The sequence below is a fragment of the Lissotriton helveticus genome, chromosome 7 (genome assembly GCF_964261635.1).
Source record: "Lissotriton helveticus chromosome 7, aLisHel1.1, whole genome shotgun sequence".
Classification (NCBI taxonomy): Eukaryota; Metazoa; Chordata; class Amphibia; order Caudata; family Salamandridae; genus Lissotriton; species Lissotriton helveticus.
Window position 1 is genome coordinate 7,822,503 of NC_136068.1, and position 25,195 is coordinate 7,847,697.

At 50.3% G+C, this 25,195-nt stretch overlaps 1 protein-coding gene across 1 annotated transcript in view; it reads left to right on the plus strand.

Annotated features, from left to right (window-relative positions):
* Positions 1–25,195, plus strand: part of LOC144767935 (serine protease 1-like) — a 51,158-nt gene that overhangs the window by 24,214 nt on the left and 1,749 nt on the right. Inside the window, exon 4 of the mRNA XM_078651276.1 lies at positions 835–971. Coding sequence (XP_078507402.1) covers positions 835–971 — 137 coding nt within the window. The remainder of the gene's footprint in view (positions 1–834; positions 972–25,195) is intronic.

Here is a 25,195-nt window from a genome sequence, read left to right on the forward strand (position 1 = left end):
GTATGTTGGCGCATTGTTCCTGTTTACACGCAGACTGTGTGACAATGTACATTGTGACTGTTTGGGAGGAGCTGGATTTAGATGCCGGACAGTGGACATTTGGACCACATGACGGATGTGAGGTTGTACGTGTACATTTCCATCTCACAGTTCCCAGCTCTGTCAGATGTAGTTGGCCTGTTTCGGCGCATGTGCGGAGCCAGTTGTGTCCTCTGTTCTGCAGTGTCGGGGTTGCACTTTGTGCCACATTGTCAAGGGAAGTGCTGTTGTTGCTATGTTTGTGTGCTGCAGTGTGCCACGGAGATGGGGAATATGACCCTTGGTAATTGTGGTTGTGCGGTGTGCTACGCATCGTTGTGCATGTGTGCCCTTGTGCCCGTCTCCCCCGTCACCCCAGTCCCTGGTTGTTACTCACCCTGTTGATGTTGTGTCAGGCCCTCCCGAGCTGTGTCAGGACTCCAGACTCCTTGCACCGTCTCCACACTGATGACTGTGGCTTACGTTTCCTCCAGCTCCTCCTGTGCCTTCCTGTTGGCAGCGGCTTTGTGTCTGGTTTAGATTTTCACATCATGCCTGGGCCTCATCGCAACTTTTTTGCGTTCGTTTTTCTCATTTTTGCTGCGTCCCATTGACTTTATCGCGGACATTTGAGGCGTTGTTGGGGGCATTTTACATGGTGCCTCCGTGTTGTGAATAATTAGTTAACACGTGTAATTTTCCTGCGGTAGATTGCGATGTTGCAAGTTGTGTTATGTTACTTTTTGCGATGGTTATCACACGTTCTTGAGATTATCCCCCTCTGTACTCTGACTATAACCTGTGTCTCCTTTACAGTTCAGTACCCGAAGGCCCTGCAGTGCCTCGATCTGCCAGTCCTGTCTAGCGCCTCCTGCCATCAAGCCTACCCCGGACAAATCACCGACAACATGTTTTGTGCCGGATACCTGGAAGGAGGGAAAGACGCCTGCCAGGTGAGATGAAACCCTGCATGCTAACCTGACTGTCAACATTCTGAACATCTCCCATATCATCTCCCTGTGAGCATCTCCTGCATCCTCTCCCTGTGAGCATCTCCTGCATCCTCTCCCTGTGAGCATCTCCTGCATCATCTCCCTGTGAGCATCTCCTGCATCCTCTCCCTGTGAGCATCTCCTGCATCCTCTCCCCATGAGCATCTCCTGCATCCTCTCCCTGTGAGCATCTCCTGCATCCTCTCCCTGTGAGCATCTCCTGCATCCTCTCCCCATGAGCATCTCCTACATCCTCTCCCCGTGAGCATCTCCCGCATCCTCTCCCTGTGAGCATCTCCTACATCCTCTCCCCGTGAGCATCTCCCACATTCTTTCCCCATGAGCATCTCCCACATCCTCTCCCTGTGAGCATCTCCGACATCCTCTCCCTGTGAGCATCTCCCACATCCTCTCCCTGTGAGCATCTCCCACATCCTCTCCCCGTGAGCATCTCCTGCATCCTCTCCCCATGAGCATCTCCCACATCCACTCCCTGTGAGCATCTCCCACATTCTTTCCCCATGAGCATCTCCCACATCCTCTCCCTATGAGCATCTCCCACATCCTCTCCCCGTGAGCATCTCCCACATTCTTTCCCCATGAGCATCTCCCACATCCTCTCCCTATGAGCATCTCCTGCATCCTCTCCCTGTGAGCATCTCCCACATCCACTCCCTGTGAGCATCTCCTGCATCCTCTCCCTGTGAGCATCTCCCACATCCTCTCCCTGTGAGCATCTCCTGCATCCTCTCCCTGTGAGCATCTCCCACATCCTCTCCCTGTGAGCATCTCCTGCATCCTCTCCCTGTGAGCATCTCCCACATCCTCTCCCTGTGAGCATCTCCTGCATCCTCTCCCTGTGAGCATCTCCCACATCCTCTCCCTATGAGCATCTCCTGCATCCTCTCCCTGTGAGCATCTCCCACATCCACTCCCTGTGAGCATCTCCTGCATCCTCTCCCTGTGAGCATCTCCAACATCCTCTCCCTGTGAGCATCTCCTGCATCCTCTCCCTGTGAGCATCTCCGACATCCTCTCCCTGTGAGCATCTCCTGCATCCTCTCCCTGTGAGCATCTCCCGCATCCTCTCCCCGTGAGCATCTCCTGCATCCTCTCCCTGTGAGCATCTCCCGCATCCTCTCCCTGTGAGCATCTCCCACATCCTCTCCCCATGAGCATCTCCCACATCCTCTCCCTGTGAGCATCTCCCGCATCCTCTCCCTGTGAGCATCTCCCACATCCTCTCCCTGTGAGCATCTCCTACATCCTCTCCCCGTGAGCATCTCCGACATCCTCTCCCTGTGAGCATCTCCCGCATCCTCTCCCTGTGAGCATCTCCTACATCCTCTCCCCGTGAGCATCTCCCACATTCTTTCCCCATGAGCATCTCCCACATCCTCTCCCTGTGAGCATCTCCGACATCCTCTCCCTGTGAGCATCTCCGACATCCTCTCCCTGTGAGCATCTCCTGCATCCTCTCCCTGTGAGCATCTCCCACATCCTCTCCCTGTGAGCATCTCCCACATCCTCTCCCTGTGAGCATCTCCCACATCCTCTCCCTGTGAGCATCTCCTGCATCCTCTCCCTGTGAGCATCTCCCGCATCCTCTCCCTGTGAGCATCTCCTGCATCCTCTCCCTGTGAGCATCTCCCACATCCTCTCCCTGTGAGCATCTCCCACATCATCGCCCTGTGAGCATCTCCCACATCCTCTCCCTGTGAGCATCTCCCGCATCGTCTCCCTATCAACATCTCCCTCGTCACCCACCCAATGAGCACCTGCGCATCGCCCTCTCATGCGCACACGCATGCACACACATGCACACACATGCGCACACATGCACACACACAGACACACAACCACTGCCCCACCAACCTCCTACAAGAACCTGTACACCTCCTTTCCCATACACCTGCTAGACACAGGTTGAGCTGCTCCCTCTGTGGAGAGCTCTCCTCCTCAGCTCGCTTTGAATTGTTGACTCGACCTGCCAGTGTCCATGTCATCCCTCCCCCGCCACCCCCCCTGTGTGTTTAAGGACTGCATGTGCGCTCCCACGTGGTATTTGTATGTATGCATATATGTGTGTATGCATGTGGTATTTGTATGTATCTATGCACGTATGTTATATATATCTATATATATCTATATCTATATTACCTACTGGCGGTCGCCAGTAGATGTAGTTAGGACCTAGTTTCCATAGGAAATCCGCAACATTCTATTTGGAATAACTTTGGCACCGGTTGACGAATCTTTGCGTAATTCTCCAAGAAGATGGGGCGCTCCGCTCTTATCCTGAAAGTTTTGGGGTGATTCGTCAAGAGTGGGGCCGAGAAAAAATTGCAATTTTCCATAGGGACCTTTAAGTGAGGCTACAGCCCGCACTGCTGAACGGAATTACACAAACTTTGACAAAAAGGTAGAATTTCGTTCACAGATTACACTTTTTGTTAAATGGTGTAAATCCGTGCAGTAGTTCCTGAGAAAATCAAAAGTAAAATCAGAGATATATCTATGGACGAAGTACGGTACGCGTACCTTCCGAGGACTATACGCATACCATTACGAGCACGAGCTGCATGCTAATTGGCTGTTAACTGTCTGTCAACATTCCAGACCAGGAAGTGTTGGCAGCCATCTTGTGTCTCGGTAGAACTGAGGCACAAGAAAACTGAAAAACAAGTGCGTAAAAGGCGCAAAGGGGGTAGGGTAGAAACACCCTGCACCCCTAGGCCTGCTCAGGGGGTCCCACAAGGACCCCCAAGGCCCCCAATTGTTTTTTTTTAAATCGCGGGATACGCATAGGGTACCCGTATCCCACAAAAAAAAATGAAGCCTGATAAATTTGTAATTAGCCCCCAGGGGGGCCAAATCCCGGCGGAAAAGTGGATAATTACAATGGGGGCCCAGAGGGGCCCCTCAGCCCCGGGGACTGCTCCCCCGGGGCTTTTAAAAAAATATAATAATGGGGGGCCCCTCAAAACTGGGGACCGCCACCCCCTTGGGGCTTTAACATTATGTGTTCGGTGGGGCTCACGGCCCCCCCGCAGACCCGGGGACCGCCACCCCCGGGGCTTCTTTTAAAAAAAAACAAATACCTATGGGGGGCATTTTTTAATTGGGGGGTCTGTGACGGACCCCCCAGCCCCAGGGACCTCCACCCCCCGGGCTTTTAAATGTTGGGAGGGGGGGCCGCGTGGCCCCCCTCCTGGAGCCTTGTGGTGGCCCTGGGGACCGCCACCCCCCTGGGCCGGCTCCTGCAGTGTCCCGGGGTGCCTACCCCCGGGACACTGTAGTTTGCTATGGTAGGGCGGGAGCGTCGCGGCTTCCACCCTACCATAGCAAACTGCTTTGGTTTTTGAAGGAGAGAGAAGGAAACCTGCTCTCTCTTCCGAATAGGAAAGCAATGCCAGCAATGCCGCAGGATGCGGGGAGCCGTCTGGCACCGTGGGGGGATTTTGGACTCCCCCCACTGCTCCCAACAAGGAGGGCCAGCCTCAGGGGATGGGGTCCCGGGGCTAGTAGTGGCCCCGGAGGTGGGGCACGCGGCCCCCATCCACAAACAAAATGTAAAAAGAAAAAATTAAAAAACGGCCCGAGGGATGGGGCCAGAAGAGGCCACAGGAGGGGGGCAAGGCAGGCCCTCTACAAAAGATTTTTTTTTTTTTAACAAAGGCTATGCCCCGGGGGATGGGGTCCATGGGCAGAAAAAGGCCTCGGGAGGCGAGCCACACGGCCCCCTTCCCAAAATGTTTGAAAAAAGTAAAAATTTTATGTCAGGCCCTGGGGGATGGGGTCCCCAGGGCCAAAAAAAAGAAAAAGAAAGGGGGCTTCACAAGTAAATAAAAAAAACGGGATGGGGAGGAGGCCATGCCCCCTCATTGCACCTCTCTGCAAACGCTCCCCCTGGCGCGTTTGCAGAGGGGGAACTAATTCCCCTTGAATACTGGGGTCCCTGGGGGCCAACTAGCCCACCAGGAAACTGCAGTATGCGCCGGGGGGCTGCGTTGCAGAGAGGTGTTCTGAGGCCACGTCCCTTTTTATACCTCTCTGCAACGCAGCCCCCTGGCGCATACTGGAGGTTCCTGGTGGGCTAGTTGGGCCACGGGGACCCCCAGTATGCAAGGGGACTTAATCCCCCAACTTAGAACGCGCTACGGGGCGCGTTTGCACAGTGGTGAAGGTAGTGGGCCAGGCTTGAGGTAATATGTGTGCCAACATGCCCTGTGGCGTGTTTTAAGTTGGGGAATTAATCCCTCTTCAATCCAGAGGTCCCCTAGGGACCAACAAGCCCACCAGGTACCTCCAGTAAGCGCCACGGAGCTGCGTTGCAGAGTGTTGTAAAAAGGGGGCGTGGCGTCTGAACACCTCTCTGCAACACAGCTCCTTGGCGCATACTGCAGGTACCTGGTGGGCTAGTTGGCCCTCAGGGGACCTCAGATTATTACACCAAACAAGCGGTTCAGGTAATCACAATACAGATCAACAATTCAAAGTTGATAACAACTTAATCAGTGAAGCAAAAAAAAACTAGGGGAAATAAGGGAAGGGGGGAAGACATTTTTAAAGAAAGAAGAAGCCTATACACACTTGCAATACTTTATACAAAAAACAGTAGAATTTTATTCAGGTTGTAGTTCTTGTTAAAACCTGTTCTGAAAAGAAAGAACAATTATGCTCAAAAAGGAAAGGAATGTCGGCAACACATACATACAGAATTGACATGCCATACCAGTGGCTAACACATAAACATAATGGATACAGAAAGGAACAACAAGATAAAAATACTGTGTCCTTTATCAAATTATGGCCACAGAAGCGTCAACGGCGTTTCAACCGTTAGAATTATACATTTTTCAGATACCAAAATAAATATGAGTATGGACTCTACACTTACTGTAAGCCAGAAATTGCCCACAGATCATTCAGAATTGGATCAGGGTGACAAAATATCACTTTCTCATTCCTCTATGAAGTAGGAGTGTACACAGGCCTGCAATCGCCCAAACCAAAATGCCCAATCAATCGGCTGTGAAATTAAAAAAGGGGACTTATAGTAGACCAACGATCTTCGTAAGCCTAAAACCTAACAATTTCATGCAAAATTCCATGAATCAATGAATGTCAAACCCCTTATCAACATTGTGTGCTTTACAGAATCCAATTTCAATAAACACGCATTGAAATGACACTCCACAGGTGGAACATAAAATCAGTGTGCGCAAGGCACATGAGGAAATGTTCACTCATATGGTTCAATATTATACGTCTCACGTAGGTCTCTCACAGTTCAAAATTCACTACAGTAACAATGTCATCAGTGATGTCACTGACCATGTCATGAATGATGTAATATGTGACATCATCAGCAGTGGACTGCGGGCGCGCAAGATATAGTTAGAGGAATTTCAATGGTTTTGTATGAGTGAAATATCCAGCTAACTATAACACCCCTAAAACCTACGTTTTTTTTCACAACCATCCGGAGGTTAGGAGCTTCTGAATGCGGTGGTCCCCTTCATATAAAAGCACAATTTCTTCTTGGACAGGCTCGGACAGGGGCTGAGGCAAAAGCACAGTCCTACCCAGACAAATCCATTCTGTGGCATGGGGGAGCATGAACTAATGTCCCTCTCTGCAGTCCACAGCAGGACATGTGCCACACCCAATTCCCCCTGTCCAACACAGCCTCCCTCCTGCTCCCATGTATCCCCTGCTCACATCAGGAAGTAAATGGGGTTTAACTTGTAATTGTGGAGCACTGGCATCATGATGCTGCACAGCACCCACAATTACAGGCGTGGAGTTTGCACCAGTACCACGCAACTCGTACCCGGGGCGATAGAGGTACCAACGGGCACAAGCAAGCAGGCGCATAGAGCGACACCTAAACGGACACTGATGGCACCCATGCAGAGACTTAAAGTCACACAGGTACTCGAGCACATGGTCCGCTTGAGGTGCAGTCACCTCCGAACACACAGACACACAGAAATAAATCATGTTGCCAGCATGGAAGCACATGGCAATCACAGCAGCAGTGTGGTGAGATGTCTGGCTCGCGAGCACACAGCAGTGTCCAGGAGGAGTACCTTTCCTCCCTGTTTCTGCACATCTCTTGCCTCTTTCTGTACCTGTGTTACCTCTTTCTGCAGTTATCTTGATCTTTCTGCACACTTCATGCCTTTTTCAATACCTCTGTTGCTTGTTTCTGAACTTCTCTTTCTTCTTTCTGCAGCCCTTGTGCCTCTTTCAGCACCTCTGTTGCTTCTTTCTGTACCCCTTGTGCCTCCTTCTGCACCTCTGTTGCCTCTTTCTGCACCTCTGTTGGTTCTTTCTGCTCTGCTCTTGCTTCTTTCTGCACATCACTTGCCTCTTTCTGCACTTCTCTTGCTTATTTCTACACCTCTGTTGCTTCTTTCAGCAAGTCTCTTACCTCTTTCTGCACTTCTCTTCTTTATTTTTGCAACCCTCCTGCCTCTTTCTGTACCTCTCTTGCCTCTTTGTGTACCTCCTCTACCTCTTTCTGCACCCATCTTGCCTCTTTTTGCACCTCTTTTGGTTCTTTCTGCACTGCTCTTGCTTCTTTCTGCACCTCACTTGCCTCTTTCTGCACTTCTGTTGCTTCTTTCAGCAATTCTCTTACCTCTTTCTGCACTTCTCTTGCTTGCTTCTGTACCTTTCTTACGTCTTTCTGCACCTCTGTTGTCTCTTTCTGCACTTATCTTCCTTCTTTCTGCACCCCTCGTGCCTCCTTTTGCACCTCTGTTGCTTCTTTCTGCACTTCTTTTCGGTCTTTCTGCACTGCTCATACGTCTTTCTGCATCTCTCCTGCCTCTTTGAGCATATCTTTTGCTACTTTCTGCACGTCTGTTTTCTCTTACTACACCTCTCTTGCTTCTTTCTGCACCTCTCTTGCCTCTTTCAGCACCTGATTTGCTTTTTATGCACTTCACTTGCCTCTTTATGCACTTCTCTTGCTTCTTTCTATACCTCTGTTGCTTCTTTCAGCAATTCTATTGCCTCTTTCTGCAATTCTCTTCCTTCTTTCTGTACCCCTTTGTTATAAATGGGATCCCTGGCTGGCCAGGGCTTGCGCCAAAGTCAGTCAGAGACCACCACTTCCACGTCAGGGCAAGGGAGTTACACGCCAAGATAACACCTGCTCACCCCCTTGGTAACGTAGCACGAGCAGTAAGGCTAAACTTGGAGGCGATGTGAGTTAAGTATTGGCGCACGCACCCCAGCAACAACACCCAAGGCTCACCACAAAGGAAACTCCACACAAGGTTATATAAAAATAGCCTTTGTATTATACCAAAACACATTAGATAAAAACACACACTTTACAATGTGCCAACAGGTACGGGCAGAATTTACAGGGGATATGTACAAGACAGGGCCACCTGGCACTTTGGGGCCTCTCGGGCTCTCAAGAGATCAGTGGGGTCCCTCTCGGGGGGGCCGTGAACACCTGGGGCTTCGTTGGAGTCCCTCTCAGGGGGGACTCAAAAACACAGAAATGTCGCCTCGAGCCTCGCAGGCTCGTTTACCAAATGTGGCTCAGGAGCCTCTTGGGCTCGGTAGTAAAATGCCCCCTCGAGCCCCTCGTGGGTCCGACACAAATGCTCCCGGTCGCTGGAGTCCCCAACTGGGGACTCTGAAAGCAATGGCCCCTCTGCTAGAGCGGCCCACAACGGCGGGCCCGCTCAGAACTGTAGCCGGGTTGGGACCGAGTTTTATAGGATTCGTTGTCTTGAATAACTATGCCTCCCCCTTTATCAGCAGGTTTTATTACCAGGGCCTGGTTATTTTTCAAGGATGAAATTGCTTTTTTCTCATCAAGAGTGATGTTATATGGGACGAAGGACTTTTTATTTTCAAGGTCTGATAGATCCTTAAGTACCAATTTTTCCAATGTCGGAATCTCAGCTGGAATCATGCCGGCTGAGGGGGAGAATTTCGAGGGAGGTCTAAACGGGGTGTTAGAATGTTTAGGTATGGATGGGTTGAGACTGAAAAAACTTTTCAGACGAACTTTTCTGAAGAACCTTAATAGTTCTGTCTGAGCTTCTTGAAAATTGGGGCGTACCATAGGTACGAAAGACAAGCCTCTACTGAGGAGCGATATTTAGTTACTGGATAGCATATGATCTGTGTTATCGTGCACTTCGACTGCCCTGAATTACATACAGTACTGTCATGCATAAATCCCGAGAATACCGCCGTGCATGACCACCGCTATTCCACCTTTCACCGCACCATGAACCATCCGGTATCACTGAGATTAGTGCCTGGTCAAAGCCTCAATTGCCATTTCACGATCACTTGGTTGCATCTTTCTGATTTTAAAATACCACGAAATAGTAGAAATTACTATCCCATTAGAAAATCTTCAGGGTCACTGCGCCGAATAAGCAACTGCGTCGGTAACAATTTTATTCAACTTGTTATTCAATATTTTATTCCACGTGCCACTGATCGAATGCTTCACCTATAAGCACTTTCTCTTATCACAACTAAAGGATCACTGAGACATGCCCTCATTATTTTGTGCATTTACCCTAACTCTCGGTCTCTCTGTTTTTTCCCCCCTTTTTTCCCACTGTAACTATGTATGTAAAAGTAAATGTAATTGAAAGGCATTATATATTGCTCTTGTTCAGGACAACAATAGTGTCAACTCTTGTCCTGATGATGATGCCTCCACCCTTATAGGCATCGAAACGTCGTCGACTTTTAAACCCCATATGCGAATTATTTATGTCAAAATTCACAAAATGCAATGGAGTGTTTTTCTATAATTTATGCCTGCCTTACTGAAGTACAAGTACGCAGACTGATTCTTTTGCCTTGTTTACATTGCTTTCTTGTTGTTCTGTCTTGTATGTTGAGGGTCACGGCTGTGCCCACTTGACATCTTTTCTAAAAATACCTCATCTTTGCATCTAATGCTAAATAAACCCTGTCCGGACGGACAGAAGACATATTACCTATCAAGTATATGATTATGTTGTACTGTATATTAATTGTACATAGGGACCACTGTTCTTTATAATATGAAAAATAGTAACAACATGTTTTTTAATCAATTGTTTTGAATAAACTGTTCCATTTTAATTAACTTCTCCTGCATTGCTCCAGTTTGAATGTGATGTGGTGATTACTATCTGTTTCTATGTTATAAGGTTGTACCCAAAAGGGAATCTTTTTTGACAATTGTCGTTTGGTACCCTACCCTTTTGGACACTGGGGTCCCTCTCTTTTGTTAGAGATCTTTCATACACATGACCTGGACATGTAATATAATAAACACCTATCAGCAAGATATATTTGGCATAATACAGCAGATGACTACGAGACAACTGACCCCCTCCCCACTATTGCACTGATGATTCACAGCCGTGCCACTGCTTCTAGCAAAACGGGATACACTTACATGCGGGGGCACCAGACAGAATCCTACAGTTAAAGGCTGGCTTAAGAGCATGTCGTATTGCAACATTACGAGTGCGTTGTGTGCTGAACTGCAACCACCCACATGTCGCCCAAAGGACGTATGTCAACCTGTACAGGAAAGCCTTCGACAGCAGGAGGAACGTGACACACAACCGAACCAGGGGAGACAGCTCCCAGAAATGCGGGAATATTTCCATCGCTAAGCCTGCCTTGATAATAGGCGATAGCGATGTTAGCGACTGCTTTCAGTCGCTAACAGGTGGGGTACGCCCACTTTGCATGTCATTAGCGATAAATATCGCTGACATGCAAAGCGGGCCCCAAACCGCTCACTATCGCCTACAAGCTGTAGCTAACTGCTGTTAGCGACAGCTTGGTAATAGGGCGATAGAATTATCGCCGCTTAGTGGCCAAAAACGGCCGCTAAAGCGTCGATAATCTCTTATCGCCCTCCTTGATAATATGCCCCCAAGTTTTAAACTTCCGGAACTAGTGACTGACTTCACTTTTGGAAATGAATATGACCATTCAAATTTGTAACTAGTATTGTATAAGGATTGTTATCTATAAATATATGTGAATTTGACTTACTAGAAGGGTGCGGTGCCATAATTTTGTATATTCAATAATGATTGTGGACTAGAGAGACAATACAACTGCATACCAATGTGTCTTAAGTTTTTTTATGTACTGTCAAAAAAATGATTAATACATTTTTTTTAAAGTGAGCTAAAGAACGATGATGGATTCAACCCAGATCTGTGACTGGGGGTGAGTGTCTGAAAAGTTTCAGCTCTCCGTCCATCATCTTCTTGTGTTTGCTTTGTTCACACACGGCCGTGTGCCATGTTGACTCTTCGGTTTTCTCTGTATCAAATGTCCAGTAACTGTCCAGTATTTGGGGCAGAGGTCTGGATCCTTCCTTCCTCGATTGAACCACCTGGATTGCAAGTGGGAGTACCTCAGGCCTCGGCTTCAAGCCCGCGTTATTCAACATCAACCTTACTCCTCTTACTCTACTTGCGGAGGCCCTGGGAGCAAAGATCCTTTCATATGCTGATGACACCCAGCTCTGTTTTCATGGGACTGTAAGACAGGGTCCCTTGAGAAAATATTAGAACTTGCCTAGCCGAGGTCTTCAAGTGGCTAACCTCTCAACAGCTCAAATGAACTGCAGAAAAAATAGAGCTGCTATTTTTTGGAACTAAGGGCCAGGAATCATGGGAATCTGTTTGGCCAGTTGAAGCATCCTTACCAGGGCACCAAGCAAACTCGGTGAAGTATTTTGGCATTAAAATCAATGATGGCCGTTCCTTCTTACCGCAGCTGAACACAGTAGAAGCGTCCTGCTTCGGATTACTCCATATCTTAACAAAGTTTCTTCATTTTGTGTCCTTCTCAGCCAGGAAACAGATGATACAGGCGCTATACTATGGCAGTGCCTTGTATCTGGGCCTTCCTGAGAACCTCATCAACAAACTGCAGGTGGTCCAAAATGCGGCAGCACGTGCGCTCCCGGGCTTGCCTTTGAGAGCACGCGTGTCTCCAGGTCTGAAGGCGCTGCATCGGCTCCCGATAAAAAGAGGATCTTATAAGACTCCTGTTCTGTTCCACAAAGCCCTGAGTCAGACGGGCCTGAATACCTGAGGGCACGCATTCGTTTGTATGCTCCCTCCAGAAGTCGTCTTAGCCAAAACTCCTACGATTGGGCGCACTGACCATGGCGGCGGATCCTTCTCCTTCTTCTTAGGCCCGTCCGCTCGGGTCAAACTTCCCACTGAGATTCGTAGCATTACAGATCTCTCTCATTTCAGGAAAAGATTGAAAACATGGGGGCATATTATCAAGAACTGCGAAAAAAATTATCGCCGCTTTAGCCTCAGGAAACTGACGCTGAAACGGCGAATATGGGCTTGATAATATGCCCTTGTGAATTCCCATAACAGCCCAGGTTAACACCAGAACCTGGGCTTCTATGGTAATTCACAAGGGCATATTATCAAGCCCATTATCGCCGTTTTAGTGGCAGTTTCCTGCCACTAAATCAGCAATCATTTTATCACCGTTCTTGCTAATATGCCCCCAGGTGTGCACGGCGATTCTCTCTAAACAGGATTGGGCTATTGGGTTACACCTTCTTTCTGGAAGGTTTGAGTATTTTATGCTGCCTCCTGCGGGTCCCGGTGGGCGATTACCTGTGGCCTGTTCGTTGCTGCTTTTAACAAGGAATACCGGAAGTGGTTGGATGGTCGTCTGTGGACCCCCGTAAGGTTCTGCAAGGAGATGACTGGGATCAGGTGTGTTTGCTGTTTTGTCCAACGAGGTTCAGGTGTGCCGCTGAGGCTCGTCATGCTCTGCACCACGCAGGTGGTGTTAAGGTACTCAGTGGATTTTCTCCTGCAGACTGGGGCGTGTGATTGTGTTTCTTTGGAGTTTTGAGGACATCTTCACCCTACGCATGTGAGGAGCTCAGCTCCCGACACCAGAGCATTTGCCTCATTTTGGAATTAAAATAGGGCCCTCCTTTTGCTGGAGGCCTACATTTTTTTATAGAAAGGGGTCCTTTCCATCCAGAGCATGCCCTAGTAACTTAAGCAAAGGGACCTGGGTGCATGTTTTCATGCATTGGTCAGGGGCGCCCTGCCCCCTTGTCAGACTGCCCACCCCTGGGGTGTGGCCAGCCAACCCAGCCCTGGGAGACCAGCAGCAGAGTGGGGCCTGGGCCCTTGCAGGCACCCAGAGTGGCAGATTTAGTGTGGATTCCCGATCGACTGACTGTTGCGGATGAATGGAAGGAAATGTACCTGCACGACGGTGTGAGGGGGATACATCCTCTCGGGGTGATCTTGTGCCATTGTGTGTTTGTATTTTATTGTGCAAAGGCATGATGTCCCCAAACAGTTACCCCTCCCTGCCATGGCTGTGGCCCTTGCTGGGTTTGGCTATCTGTCTGTGGTGGCTGTTGCCACAAGCTTGGACAGCCATCCGGTCCCCGCCGTGGCGGGCCACTGGTTGCCTGATTCCCCTGGGGCTGACTGGAAGCTGCAATGGTGTTGCTATGGACTTGATTTGTGGATGGGTATTCTGTGTGGAATGTCCTGGGATGATGCTGTTTGTTTGTAGTATGCTTTCAGGCGACCTCGACTAACCATGTTACTTGGTCTGTGACAATAGTGGTATTCCACGAGGCTTGACTGCGACCAGCCCCCTGGTGTCTGCCGCTAGGATTGAACCTCTATCCTCTAGGGTCTGGGGTTCCTTTTAAGACTAGTGCAATATGTAGAGCTAGCCGCCAACGCGGACACCTCTAGTGAGGTTTTCTTCAATTTGTTTTGTACCAACGTGGCGGCATCTCTTCTCCTGCTTTTATGTATCCTTCTGCTGTTTCTTCCCATAAGAATACAATGTGTGGGCCTGCATCTCCTGCAGGGTTTGGTGCCTAACAACACTACCCTAAACCCAAAAACACTACCCCCAGCACAACCCTCCCCGACCCCCAGTCCGGTCCCAAACATTATTCTGCATGACCCCCAGCACTACCCTAAACCCAAAAACACTACCCTACACTACACAAACACCATAACACTACCCTAAACCCAAAAACACTACCCCCAGCACAACCCTCCCCGACCCCCAGTCCGGTCCCACACTTAAACACTTTCCTGCACGACCCCCCAGCACTACCCTAAACCCTAAAACACTACCCTACACTACACAAACACCATAACACTACCCTAAACCCTAAAACACTACCCCCAAAGCAGCTCTGGGGGCACCTTGTGTGCTATATCAGATCCCCCTGTGCCCTGAGCTTAAGTCCAGGAGCTTTGCTCCCACAACCCAGTGGCCTGATCGTGAGCAGCCACCAACCGGAGGCCCCCTATCCCGGTTGGATAACATTGGGCCTTAGCACTCTGCACCCGCCCGTCCTAGTGCCACTGAGGGTGCTTGGGAGTTCATCCTTGACCCTAGGAGAACTCTTGTTCTTACCCCAGAATACCAACTCCCAAACTTAAGTACTTACCGTTAAACCTCCCTCAGGCCTTAGCCAATCGGCCGGGATGGGGTGGAGTCTGGAGGCGGGACACCACAGTCAAAAGCCAGGCCCTCGCGGGAAGCGGGCAATTGTATGTTGCTGCTGCGTGCTACCTGTTAACTTGCGCTGTTTGATTAGAAAAACGTGCGCTTGTCTGGAAATTGTATTTGGCATTGTGTTTTTTAAAACTTTTAAAACGTGTTTCCCACTCGCCCGAATCGCGAACCCTCACCACTGTCCCAAACATACCCCTAGATCACCTCCCTCAGGCCTTAGCCAATCGGCCAGGACGGGGTGGAGTCTGGAAGCAGGACAAGAGGCCAAACGCAGGTCCCCCCGCGGGAGCGCAGCGGACACGCCGGCGGCGCACGAAAGGCAAGCCCGTCTGCGCACGTCCACGCCAGCCCGGGCCCAGGGGCCACGAGTTCTGCTCCAATCATCTCCTATACCTCCAGGGCACTAAGGCAGCTGCAGTCACAGCTCTCCGCGCTTCCCTCAGCTGTCCTTGACCGCATTTCCTCCCTAGGCATTACCCAAAATGCGATGAGTTCCCCTGTTAACAAAGGTGTCCCTACTACCCCTCTTGCACCATGGTCCCCACCACAGCCAATCACACGACACTTCGGGTGCTCTATCTCAACTCGCGGTCCATGGTCAAACATCAATTAGATATTTTCATTTTATTAACATCGGAAAAACCAGATGTGTTATTGATTACCGAAACCTGGCTCACCTCGGACTCTACCCCGGATGTGCTGGCCGCTCTCCCCCAGATTACTATATTCATAATGTAAATCGAACGCCGGGCAGACCTGGTGGCGGGGTAGCGGCCATTATACACAATAATTTCAAGTTCATCTCTACAGCTTCCTTAGCCCTAAGTTGAAAATCTCGTCATTAATTTTGAAACTGACGCAGGCGCCTTCGCCCTTATACTTATTTATCGCCCTCCCCAGCCCATGCCCTCATTTGCTCTTTCTTTCAGCGAACAAATGGCGAACCTTATGACCTGTCACACTAGAGTATTACTCATTGGCGACTTTAATTACTGGTTTAATGATATACGAGGTGGACCACAGGCCACTGAACTCTTCGAATTGCTAACCAGTCTAAATATTACTCAGCTAATAACGGCTCCTACCCACATCAAGGGCCATATTCCCGACCACATCTGGCCCATAACATCATAGTATCAAGTACAATAATCTCCCCTTGCATCTGGTCGGATCACCATCTGATTGAGGTCGCTGTGATAGTCAAGGGTAGGGTCAAGCCCCCTAAAATGACAGGAGGGCTGTCTCGCAAATGGAGCGCATATGACGCCCAGGGCTTCATTGACACCTTGGCCAGTACACTTCCTATTATTGACCCCAACTCCAATATCGATTCGATGGAGGTAGACATCCCTAATTGGTTACAGACAGCCAGCGATAGGTATGCCCCTCTCACCAAATTCTCGCGTACCAGGCATCGCAACGCCCACAAATGGTTTTCTAGTGACCTTAAGGCGCTAAAGCTCAAAATCCGCCAATTGGAAAGGAACTGGAGATGAGGCTACTCCATGGCAGATTGACTGCTCTTTCTGTCGGCCTGCAAAGAATACAAAAGCTCGATCTCTACGGCCAAAGCAGGATATGTCTCAGAAAGAATACTCTTAGCCCATAACAAAGCAAAGGAAATCTTCAAAATTATGAATGACTTCACTAGCGATGATAGCATCTTACCTGCTCGGGCTCCTACTCAAGAGATGTGCAATTCTTTGAACACCTTCTTTGTCGAAAAAATCGTGGCTATCAAGAATAGTATTCCCATCTCTACTCTCGTCGGCTCGACTGACCTCACTTCCACCAATTCACTTTCATTCACCCATTTCCCTGACATCTGTTTGAATACTTTATCAGAGCTCTCAACTCGTGTAAAATCGGGCTCTCCGAACGACTGCTGCCCTCCTGCAGTCCTTAGGGACATCTTTTCAACTCTACCCCAAAGCATTCTCCCTTTCCTCAATGAATCCCTCAGTAAGGGCATAGTACCTAGCTCCCTAAAGGATGCCATACTGGTCCCCTTGCTGAAGAAACCGGGGGCAGACCCTGTTAACCCTTCTAATTATCGCCCTATTTCCCTATCTGGCAAAGATTCTGGAGGCCCATGTCACTAGGTGCCTCTCTAAGTTCATTGAAAGCACCAGCTTCCTGGAGCCTAACCAAGCAGGCTTTAGGCCGGCACATTCCACAGAGGCCGTCATTCTGGCAGTACTAGACACTCTGAGGGGAAACGCAGACAAGGGGGCCCCTCAGGCTCTGGTGCTCCTAGACCTGTCGGCTGCGTTCGACACAGTGGACCATAATATTCTGTTACACCGTGTCGGACATGCAGGCATCCAGGGCCCTGCGTATGAGTGGATTAAGTCATTTCTGTCAGGTAGATCGCAAACGGTTCGCTTGGGCCCCTATACTGCCACTAAGTTATCTACAGTAAGCGGGATACCACAGGGTTCTTCTCTCTCACCGCTGCTATTTAACTTGTACATCCGGCCGTTGATTCACTCACTAAAAACTTGGAAGATCACGTTTTTCAACTACGCCGATGATCTTCAGATCACCTTTCCCCTGGACTCCCCAAACGCGGCAACTGAATTCCAAGCAGTGATGCCCCACATCCAGCAGTGGATGAATCACAACCAGCCGAAACTAAACCCCGGGAAAACGGAACTTGTCCTGCCAGGAAACAGTGGGGCACATTGGGGCCCTCACTGCTGGCCAACTGAATTAGCCCCCCCCCCACGCCGTCATGCTGTGTGAAGAGTTTAGGGGTGACTATCGATTCCGACCTCTCTCTTAAAGGACATGTGGGGGCAGTGATTTCCGCCGGTATGTTCCAACTGCGAAACATTAGAAAGATCTCCCACCTGTTATCGCACGCCGCCCTTGTGCAAGTTGTGATCTCCCTGGTGCTATCACGTCTTGACTTTTCCAACTCCCTTTATCTAGGATGACCACAGACCCTGCTCCGCCGCCTTCAAATTGTCCAGAACCAGGCAGCAAGATTAATTCACAAAAACCCCAGATGGCAATCGTCTAGGCCTTCGTTACATAAACTATACTGGTTGCCCATTGCACTAAGAGACGCATTCAAGAAAGGCTGTCTAATCTTCAAAACACTCCACTGTAATACCCCTCAATTTCTGAAAAATCTCATTGTGAAGCACCTTCCTGCCCGCAACCTTCGTTGAGCCCACCGTCACCCACTTGCCACTCCCTCTATTAGACTGAAAAAGCAAGGCGGACGCAGGTTCTCACACTTGGCCCCCAGGTTTTGGAACTCTCTCCCCCTTGCGATCAAGACCAGCAACAATCTACTGAGTTTCAGAAAGGCTTTAAAGACCTGGTTATTTTCACAATCTTGTTAACCTGCTTTACCGCGTGATGTCCATGCAATACCTAGCGCCAGGAAACTTATGGTGACAGTGCGCTATACAAATTTTAATTAACATAACATAACATAACCCTGCGACGGCTGTCTTCAAGCAGACCTCCGCCCCATTGATTTAGCAGAACTTCTAATCAATTATGGTGTCTGCTCCGATCTCATTGCACAGCAGTTGGGCTCGATGAACGAATCTCTCATATCTGGCTCGCCATAATGTTGCTTGAATATGAATTTATCTCAAGTAAATGAAAAGACAGGAGGCGTTTGGCAAAACAGAAACAAGTTGGTTTAGTTAAAGGCAGCGGGTGGGTGAGCATCGCCAGAGGCGAGTCTGAAAACTGGCTCGAAGTACAGAATATTTCGCCACGCAGTTTTATATTTTGTGGGTAGAATCAAACACTTTGACATTCTTTGAAAAGCATCATAGTCATAAAAAACAAGTATGATCATCTGATAAACAGGACACAGATGACTCTCGACCTCTGGGAGAGCTGGTGTGGGCCAGTGTTACGTGACCAGATGTTCATTGTGGTGAGCGCGTGATCACCTCGTGGGCTGTGCATGTTGTGTCCTGATTGGCTAAGTGTTCCTATCTACATGTGGCTCTAACATTTTTAGTAGTTTTGGTTAACGCAAGTCTTTGGCCAAATATGTTTTATTGGGGTCAGTCTCCTCGGTCCAGTTTGTGTTGTGACTACCTATCTGTGGGATCCATCAGAGTTTTCCCGGGGCGCGCGTTTGTTTTTTAGCTAAGTGTAACCCCACCTGTGACCTGTCAATCGGTAGGCTTGGGTATGGGTTGCAGGGCCTTTCTGACCATGTATCTCTGACTTGGGGTGTATGGGGAGGTAATCTCGGATGAATCCAACAGCAATTATATGAGTTTGTGAGTGTTTGCACGTAGAACATGGCGGTCATTGATGTCATATTTACCGATAGTCTCATTATTATACGTACAGTTGTTACTCCGTACATCAACGTTGCATTCAGTGATAATGACACAATTATGCGTGCTATAAGTTATGCTATACATCGACATTGGATTTACTGCTATTGACGTCACTGTGCCTGCATAGATTACAGCGTACATCGATACTGCATTGATTGGTACTGCTGCTGCTATGCGTGCATACGTCATGGTGTACGTTGCTATTGTATTTATCAATCTCAACATTGGTGTAACAATATAATTGCAAGAGTTTATCATAACAAGCGTGGTGAAATTCCTGAAATGACACAAATTATGCTTGCATAATCTAAATTTCGCCCAGATTTAACTAAAAGCCACATTCGCTACACACACTGAAAAAACACACCATCACAATTATTTTGTAAAATGCAAAAAAGTGTAAGGAATAAAAAACATTGATATATACACGTTTTTTAAACTTTGGGAAACAGTGAAAAAGCCCTCTGAAAATCACAACAAATAGAAACTGGAAACAGCAACGCCTATTCATATATTGCCTTGACCCTTGACCCTGTGTTCAGGCAGGTCGCTCCCTCTGCCACCACGCAGACCCCCTGTGCACCGCTGCTTCTCCTGACTGCCTCGTTGCTCCTTGTGTGCCCTTGGTTGCTCACTGTTATTTCTTTTTGTGATTCATTTTCCCTTCGTTTTTCGCTCCTTGTGTGCCCCTGCGTGCCCGTCTCTGCCTGGCTGCACTGTTATTCCATTTTGTGATACATTTTTTTCCCTTCGTTTTTCACTCCTTGTGTGCCCCTTCTCTGCCTGCCTGCACTGCTAATTCGTTTTTGTGACTCCTCAGTGTGTCTTTTGCCTTCTCCACTGTGCCTTCTTCCCCCCAGACCCCTCTTGCCTTCTGTATCACCTGCTTCCCGCCGCTCGCGCTCCCTGCGGCCCCGCCCCCCGCTTCCCATTGGCCGCCCGCTCCTGCCTTCCAGCTGCTCCTCCCTCCCTCTCTCTCTCTTATGGAGGCCGCGCAGCGGGCGTGCCAAAGGCGCGCCAAAGACAAGACCGTCTGCGCACTCGCGCCAGGATCACGCCCAGTGCCAGGACCCCTGGCCCCCGACGATGCCAGCGCACACAACGAACCTATGAGGCCGCCACCCTCAACGCACTCAACGCCTGGCGGAACCCCGACTGCTACCGTGCCAACCCGAAATGCACCCACGGACCTTTCACCTGCCAAGCCTGCAAATTCACCTGCCTCCGGACCTGCACCGCACCCGCAGGGCCAGGCACCAGCAACAATCACTTCAAGTGCATCCTGCTCAACACCGCTCCATCCACAGGCACGCCGTCGAACTCTGGAACCTCCTCGACACAACATCACCAGACGTCGCCTTCCTCACGGAAACCTGGATGAACGCCTCCTCAGCCCCCGACATCGCCATAGCCATCCCATAGGGCTACAAGATCACCCGGAGGGACCGCGTCAACCAAACCGGAGGAGGCATCGCCATCGTCCACAAAAACACCATCCGAATCACGATCAACTCCGACGACACCCTCACCGCCGCCGAGCACCTCCACTTTCAGATATACACCGACCCCAAGACCACCCTCAGAGGCACTCTCGTCTACAAACCCCCGGGACCACGCACACAATTCTGTGAAGCCATCGCAGACTTCATCAGCCAGCACTCCCTTACCTCCTCAGACCATATCCTCCTAGGAGACCTCAACTTCCAAATGGAGAACAACAATGACAGCAACACCGTCGCCCTCCTGGACAACCTCGCCAATCTTGGACTCAAGCAACTGGTGAACACCCCCACCCACTACGCCGGTCACACGCTTGACCCCATCTTCTCCTCCAGCAAGCACATCTCCTTCAGCCACTCCACCGGACTACACTGGACAGATCACAGCTGCATCCACTTCAACTTCAGGAGAACCAGGACCCACCACCACCCGCAACAGGTTCCCCGCAGAAGCTGGAGCAAGATCTCCGCCGACCAACTCACCACCTCCCTTAGCCAGAACCCTCCCACCAACACGAGGGACCCCAACGAAGCAGCCCGCAACCTCACACAGTGGCTTACCAACTGCGCCGAGGACCTCGCGCCTCTGAAGAACCCCCCCCAGCAGACCCGGCAGCAAGAAAACCTCATGGTTCACCAACGACCTCAAAAACTCCAAGAAAACCTGCCGCACCCTCGAGAAAGCCGTGCGCCACGACCAGACAACGGAGAACATGGCAGCCCTCAAGAACGCCACCCGCAAGTGGAGAAGTGTGGCTCACTGGTTAGAGCAGGCAGACCCTGAAGCAGAGAACGGCCTGGGACCAGGGTTCAATTCCCGACGCGGCAGGGTCGTGGACCAGGGTCAGCGGACTCGATAATTCTCGCTTCGGTGCCTACTCGAATCACGGGTTCACACTCTGCAGCTCTGGGCATCAGCCTGTTTAATCTCCACTACGCCCCACCCCACGGCGGGATGCCTGGCTTTCACCTTGGGGATGCCCAGTACGGGTATCTCACAGGGAAAAAGCCAGGACAGGTTCCCAAGGCAAGCGCCGAGATGCCTACGGGTAATCGAGCGCATAATAATAATAATAATACACCACCAGCTGATCCGCACCACCAAAGGGACAACATTCAAAGAACGTCTGGACAGCAACACCCACAACAGCAAGGAAATCTTCAACATCGTCAAAGAGCTCTCCAACCCCAGCGCCTGCAACAACGACATCACACCCTCGCAAGACCTCTGCGACTCGCTCGCCTCGTTCTTTCACCGCAAGATCGCCGACATACGCAACAGCTTCAGCGCACAGACCAAGCACCCAACCACCGAACCAGCGCCCCCCACCACCACCCTCTGCAACTGGACCCCGCCAGCACCGAAGACACTACGCGCACGATGAACACCATCCACTCCGGCTCCCCCAGTGACCCCTGTCCACACCACATCTTCAACAAAGCCGACTCCATCATCGCACCCCAACTCCGGGACTTCATTAACAGCTCCTTCGCATTCGCCACCTTCCCGGAGTGCTGGAAACACGCCGAGCTCAGTGCCCTCTTGAAGAAACCCACCGCGGACCCCACGGACCTTAAGAATTTCCGCCCCATCTCACTCCTCCCTTTTCCTGCCAAAGTCATCGAGAAGACCGTCAACAAACAACTCTCCGCCTTCCTCGAGACAAACGGATCCCTCGACCCCTCGCAGTCCGGTTTCCGAGCAAACCACAGCACCGAGACTGCCCTCATCGCTGCTACTGACGACATCAGGTCCCTGCTCGACAACGGGGAAACAGCAGCACTCATCCTCCTGGACCTCTCAGCAGCTTTCGACACCGTATGTCACTGCACCCTGATACAACGCCTCAGCAACACTGGAATCCAAGGAACGGCCTTGGAGTGGATCATCTCGTTCCTTGCCGGAAGAACCCAGAGAGTACGCCTCCCCCCGTTCCGTTCCGCGGCCACCGAATTCATCTGCAGCGTTCCGCAAGGATCCTCGCTCAGCCCCACCCTCTTCAACGTCTACATGTCCCCCCTCGCAGCCATCGCACGCCAACACAACCTAAACATCATCTCCTATGCTGACGATACCCAGCTGATCCTCTCCCTCACCAATGACCCCACCACCGCCAGAGCCAGCCTCCAGAAGGAATGAAAGACGTCGCGGAATGGATGAAGCTCAGCCGTCTGAAACTGAACTCAGACAAAACGTATTTCCTCATCCTGGGACCTTCTCCCTCTGCCTGGGACGACTCCTGGTGGCCCCCTGCCCTGGGCACCGCCCCCGAGCCAACGGACCATGCTCTCAACCTGGGCTTCATCCTGGACTCCTACCTCACGATGTCCAGGCAAGTCAACGCCGTCTCGTCGTCCTGCTTTAACACCCTGCGCATGCTCCAAAAGATCTTCCAGTGGATCCCCACCGAAACCAGGAAGACGGTCACCCAGGCCCTCGTCACCAGCCGACTGGACTACGGGAACACCCTCTACGCCGGAACCACAGCCAAACTCCAGAAAAGACTCCAGCGCATACAGAACGCCTCTGCACGACTCATCCTGGACATCCCCCGTCACAGCAACATCTCTGCCCATCTGAAAGACCTGCACTGGCTCCCCGTCAACAAGAGGATCACGTTCAGACTCCTCACCCACGCACACAAGGCTCTCCATGACATGGGCCCCAAGTACCTCAACAGCCGCCTCGCATTCTACACACCCACTTGCCAGCTCCGATCCGCCAGCCTCGCCCTCGCCACTGTCCCACGTATTCGCAGATCCACTGCCGGAGGTAGATCCTTCTCTTACCTGGCGGCAAAGGCATGGAACTCCCTCCCCATCCACCTACGACTGACCCAGGATCATCTCTCCTTCAGGAAACAACTCAAGACCTGGCTGTTCGAGCAGTAGCGACTCCCCCTCCTCCCAGCGCCTTGAGACCCTAGCGGGTGAGTAGCGCGCTCTACAAATTTCATGATTGATTGATTGATTGATTGCCTTTCCCTCGCGCGGGTGGGTCAAGGTTGCTTGTTCAAAACTCCTCAGGTGTGGTATTTCACTCACATTGGTCGCAGTTGCTCAACTGTTGCATATCTCCTCAGTCGTTCAAAGATGCTTTGCTTACATCTCTTCATGTGTCTCCCCCCTCCCCCCCCGGCCCCCCTCGGCTCCAGGTCTGATTGTTAACAGTTGTGTATGTGTAGCATTTCTCCCCATTGCTTTAAAATTGGTTTATTTACAGCACCTCATGTGTTACCCTTCCCACAGGGCCTTCGGGTTACTTTGTTTACAGCTCGACAGGTGTTTCTTTTCTCCCCAAGGGCTCAAATGTGCTTTGTTTACAACTCCTCAGGTGTTGCTTTTCTCCCCAGGAGTTCGGAGGTGCTTTGTTTACAGCTCGACAGGTGTTTCAATTCTCCCCAAGGGTATGGAGGTGTTTTGTTTACAACTCCATAGGTGTTTCTTTTCTTCCCAGGGGTTTGAAGGTGCTTTGTTTACAGCTTCACAGGTGTTTTAATTCTCCCCAAGGGTTCGGAGGTGTTTTGTTTACAACTCCATAGGTGTTTCTTTTCTACCCAGGGGTGCGAATGTGCTTTGTTTACAGCTCCCCAGGTGTTTCTTTTCTCCCCAGGGGTGCGAATGTGCTTTGTTTACAGCTCCATATGTGTTTCTTTTCTCCCCAGGGGTGCAAATGTGCTTTGTTTACAGCTCCACAGGTGTTTCTTTTCTCCTCAGGGTTCGGAGGTGCTTTGTTTACAGCTCCGTAGGTGTTTCTTTTCTTCCCAGGGTTTGAAGGTGCTTTGTTTACAGCTTCACAGGTGTTTCAATTCTCCCCAAGGGTTCGGAGGTGTTTTTTTTTACAGCTCCACAGGTGTTTCTTTTCTCCTCAGGGTTCGGAGGTGCATTGTTTACAGCTCTGTAGGTGTTTCTTTTCTTCTCAGGGGTTGAAGGTGCTTTGTTTACAGCTCCACAGGTGTTTCTTTACTCCCCAGGGGTTCGGATGTGCTTTGTTTACAGCTCCATAGGTGTTTCTTTTCTTCCCAGGGGTTTGATGGTGCTTTGTTTACTGCGCCATAGGTGTTTCTTTTCTCCCCAGGGGGCTGGAGGTGCTTTGTTTACAGCTTACCAGTTGCTTCTTTTCTCCCTAAGGGGTCGAGGCTGCTTTGTTTATAGCACCACAAATATTTCTTTTCTTCCCAGGGGTTCGGAGGTGCTTTGTTCACAGCTCTGTAGGTGTTTATTTTCTCCCCAGGGGTTCGGAGGTGCTTTGTTTACAGCTCCGTAGGTGTTTCTTTTTCCCCCCAGGGGTAAGGAGGTGCTTTGTTTACAGCTCCGTAGGTGTTTCTTTTCTCCCCAAGGGTTTGAAGGTGCTTTGTTTACAGCTCCGTAGGTGTTTATTTTCTCCCCAGGGGTTCAGAGGTGCTTTATTTACAGCTCCGTAGGAGTTTCTTTTCTCCCCAGAGGTTCGAAGACGCTTTGTTTACAGCTCAGTAGGTGTTTCTTTTCTCCCCAAGGGTTTGAAGGTGCTTTGTTTACAGCTCCGTAGGTGTTTATTTTCCCTGCAGGGGTTCGGAGGTGCTTTGTTTACAGCTCAGTAGGTGTTTCTTTTTCCCCCAAGGGTTTGAAGGTGCTTTGTTTACAGCTCCGTAGGTGTTTATTTTCTCCCCAGGGGTTCGGAGGTGCTTTGTTTACAGCTCCGTAGGAGTTTCTTTTCTCTCCAGGGGTTCGAAGATGCTTTGTTTACAGCTCAGTAGGTGTTTCTTTTTTCCCCAAGGGTTTGAAGGTGCTTTGTTTACAGCTCCGTAGGTGTTTATTTTCTCCCCAGGGG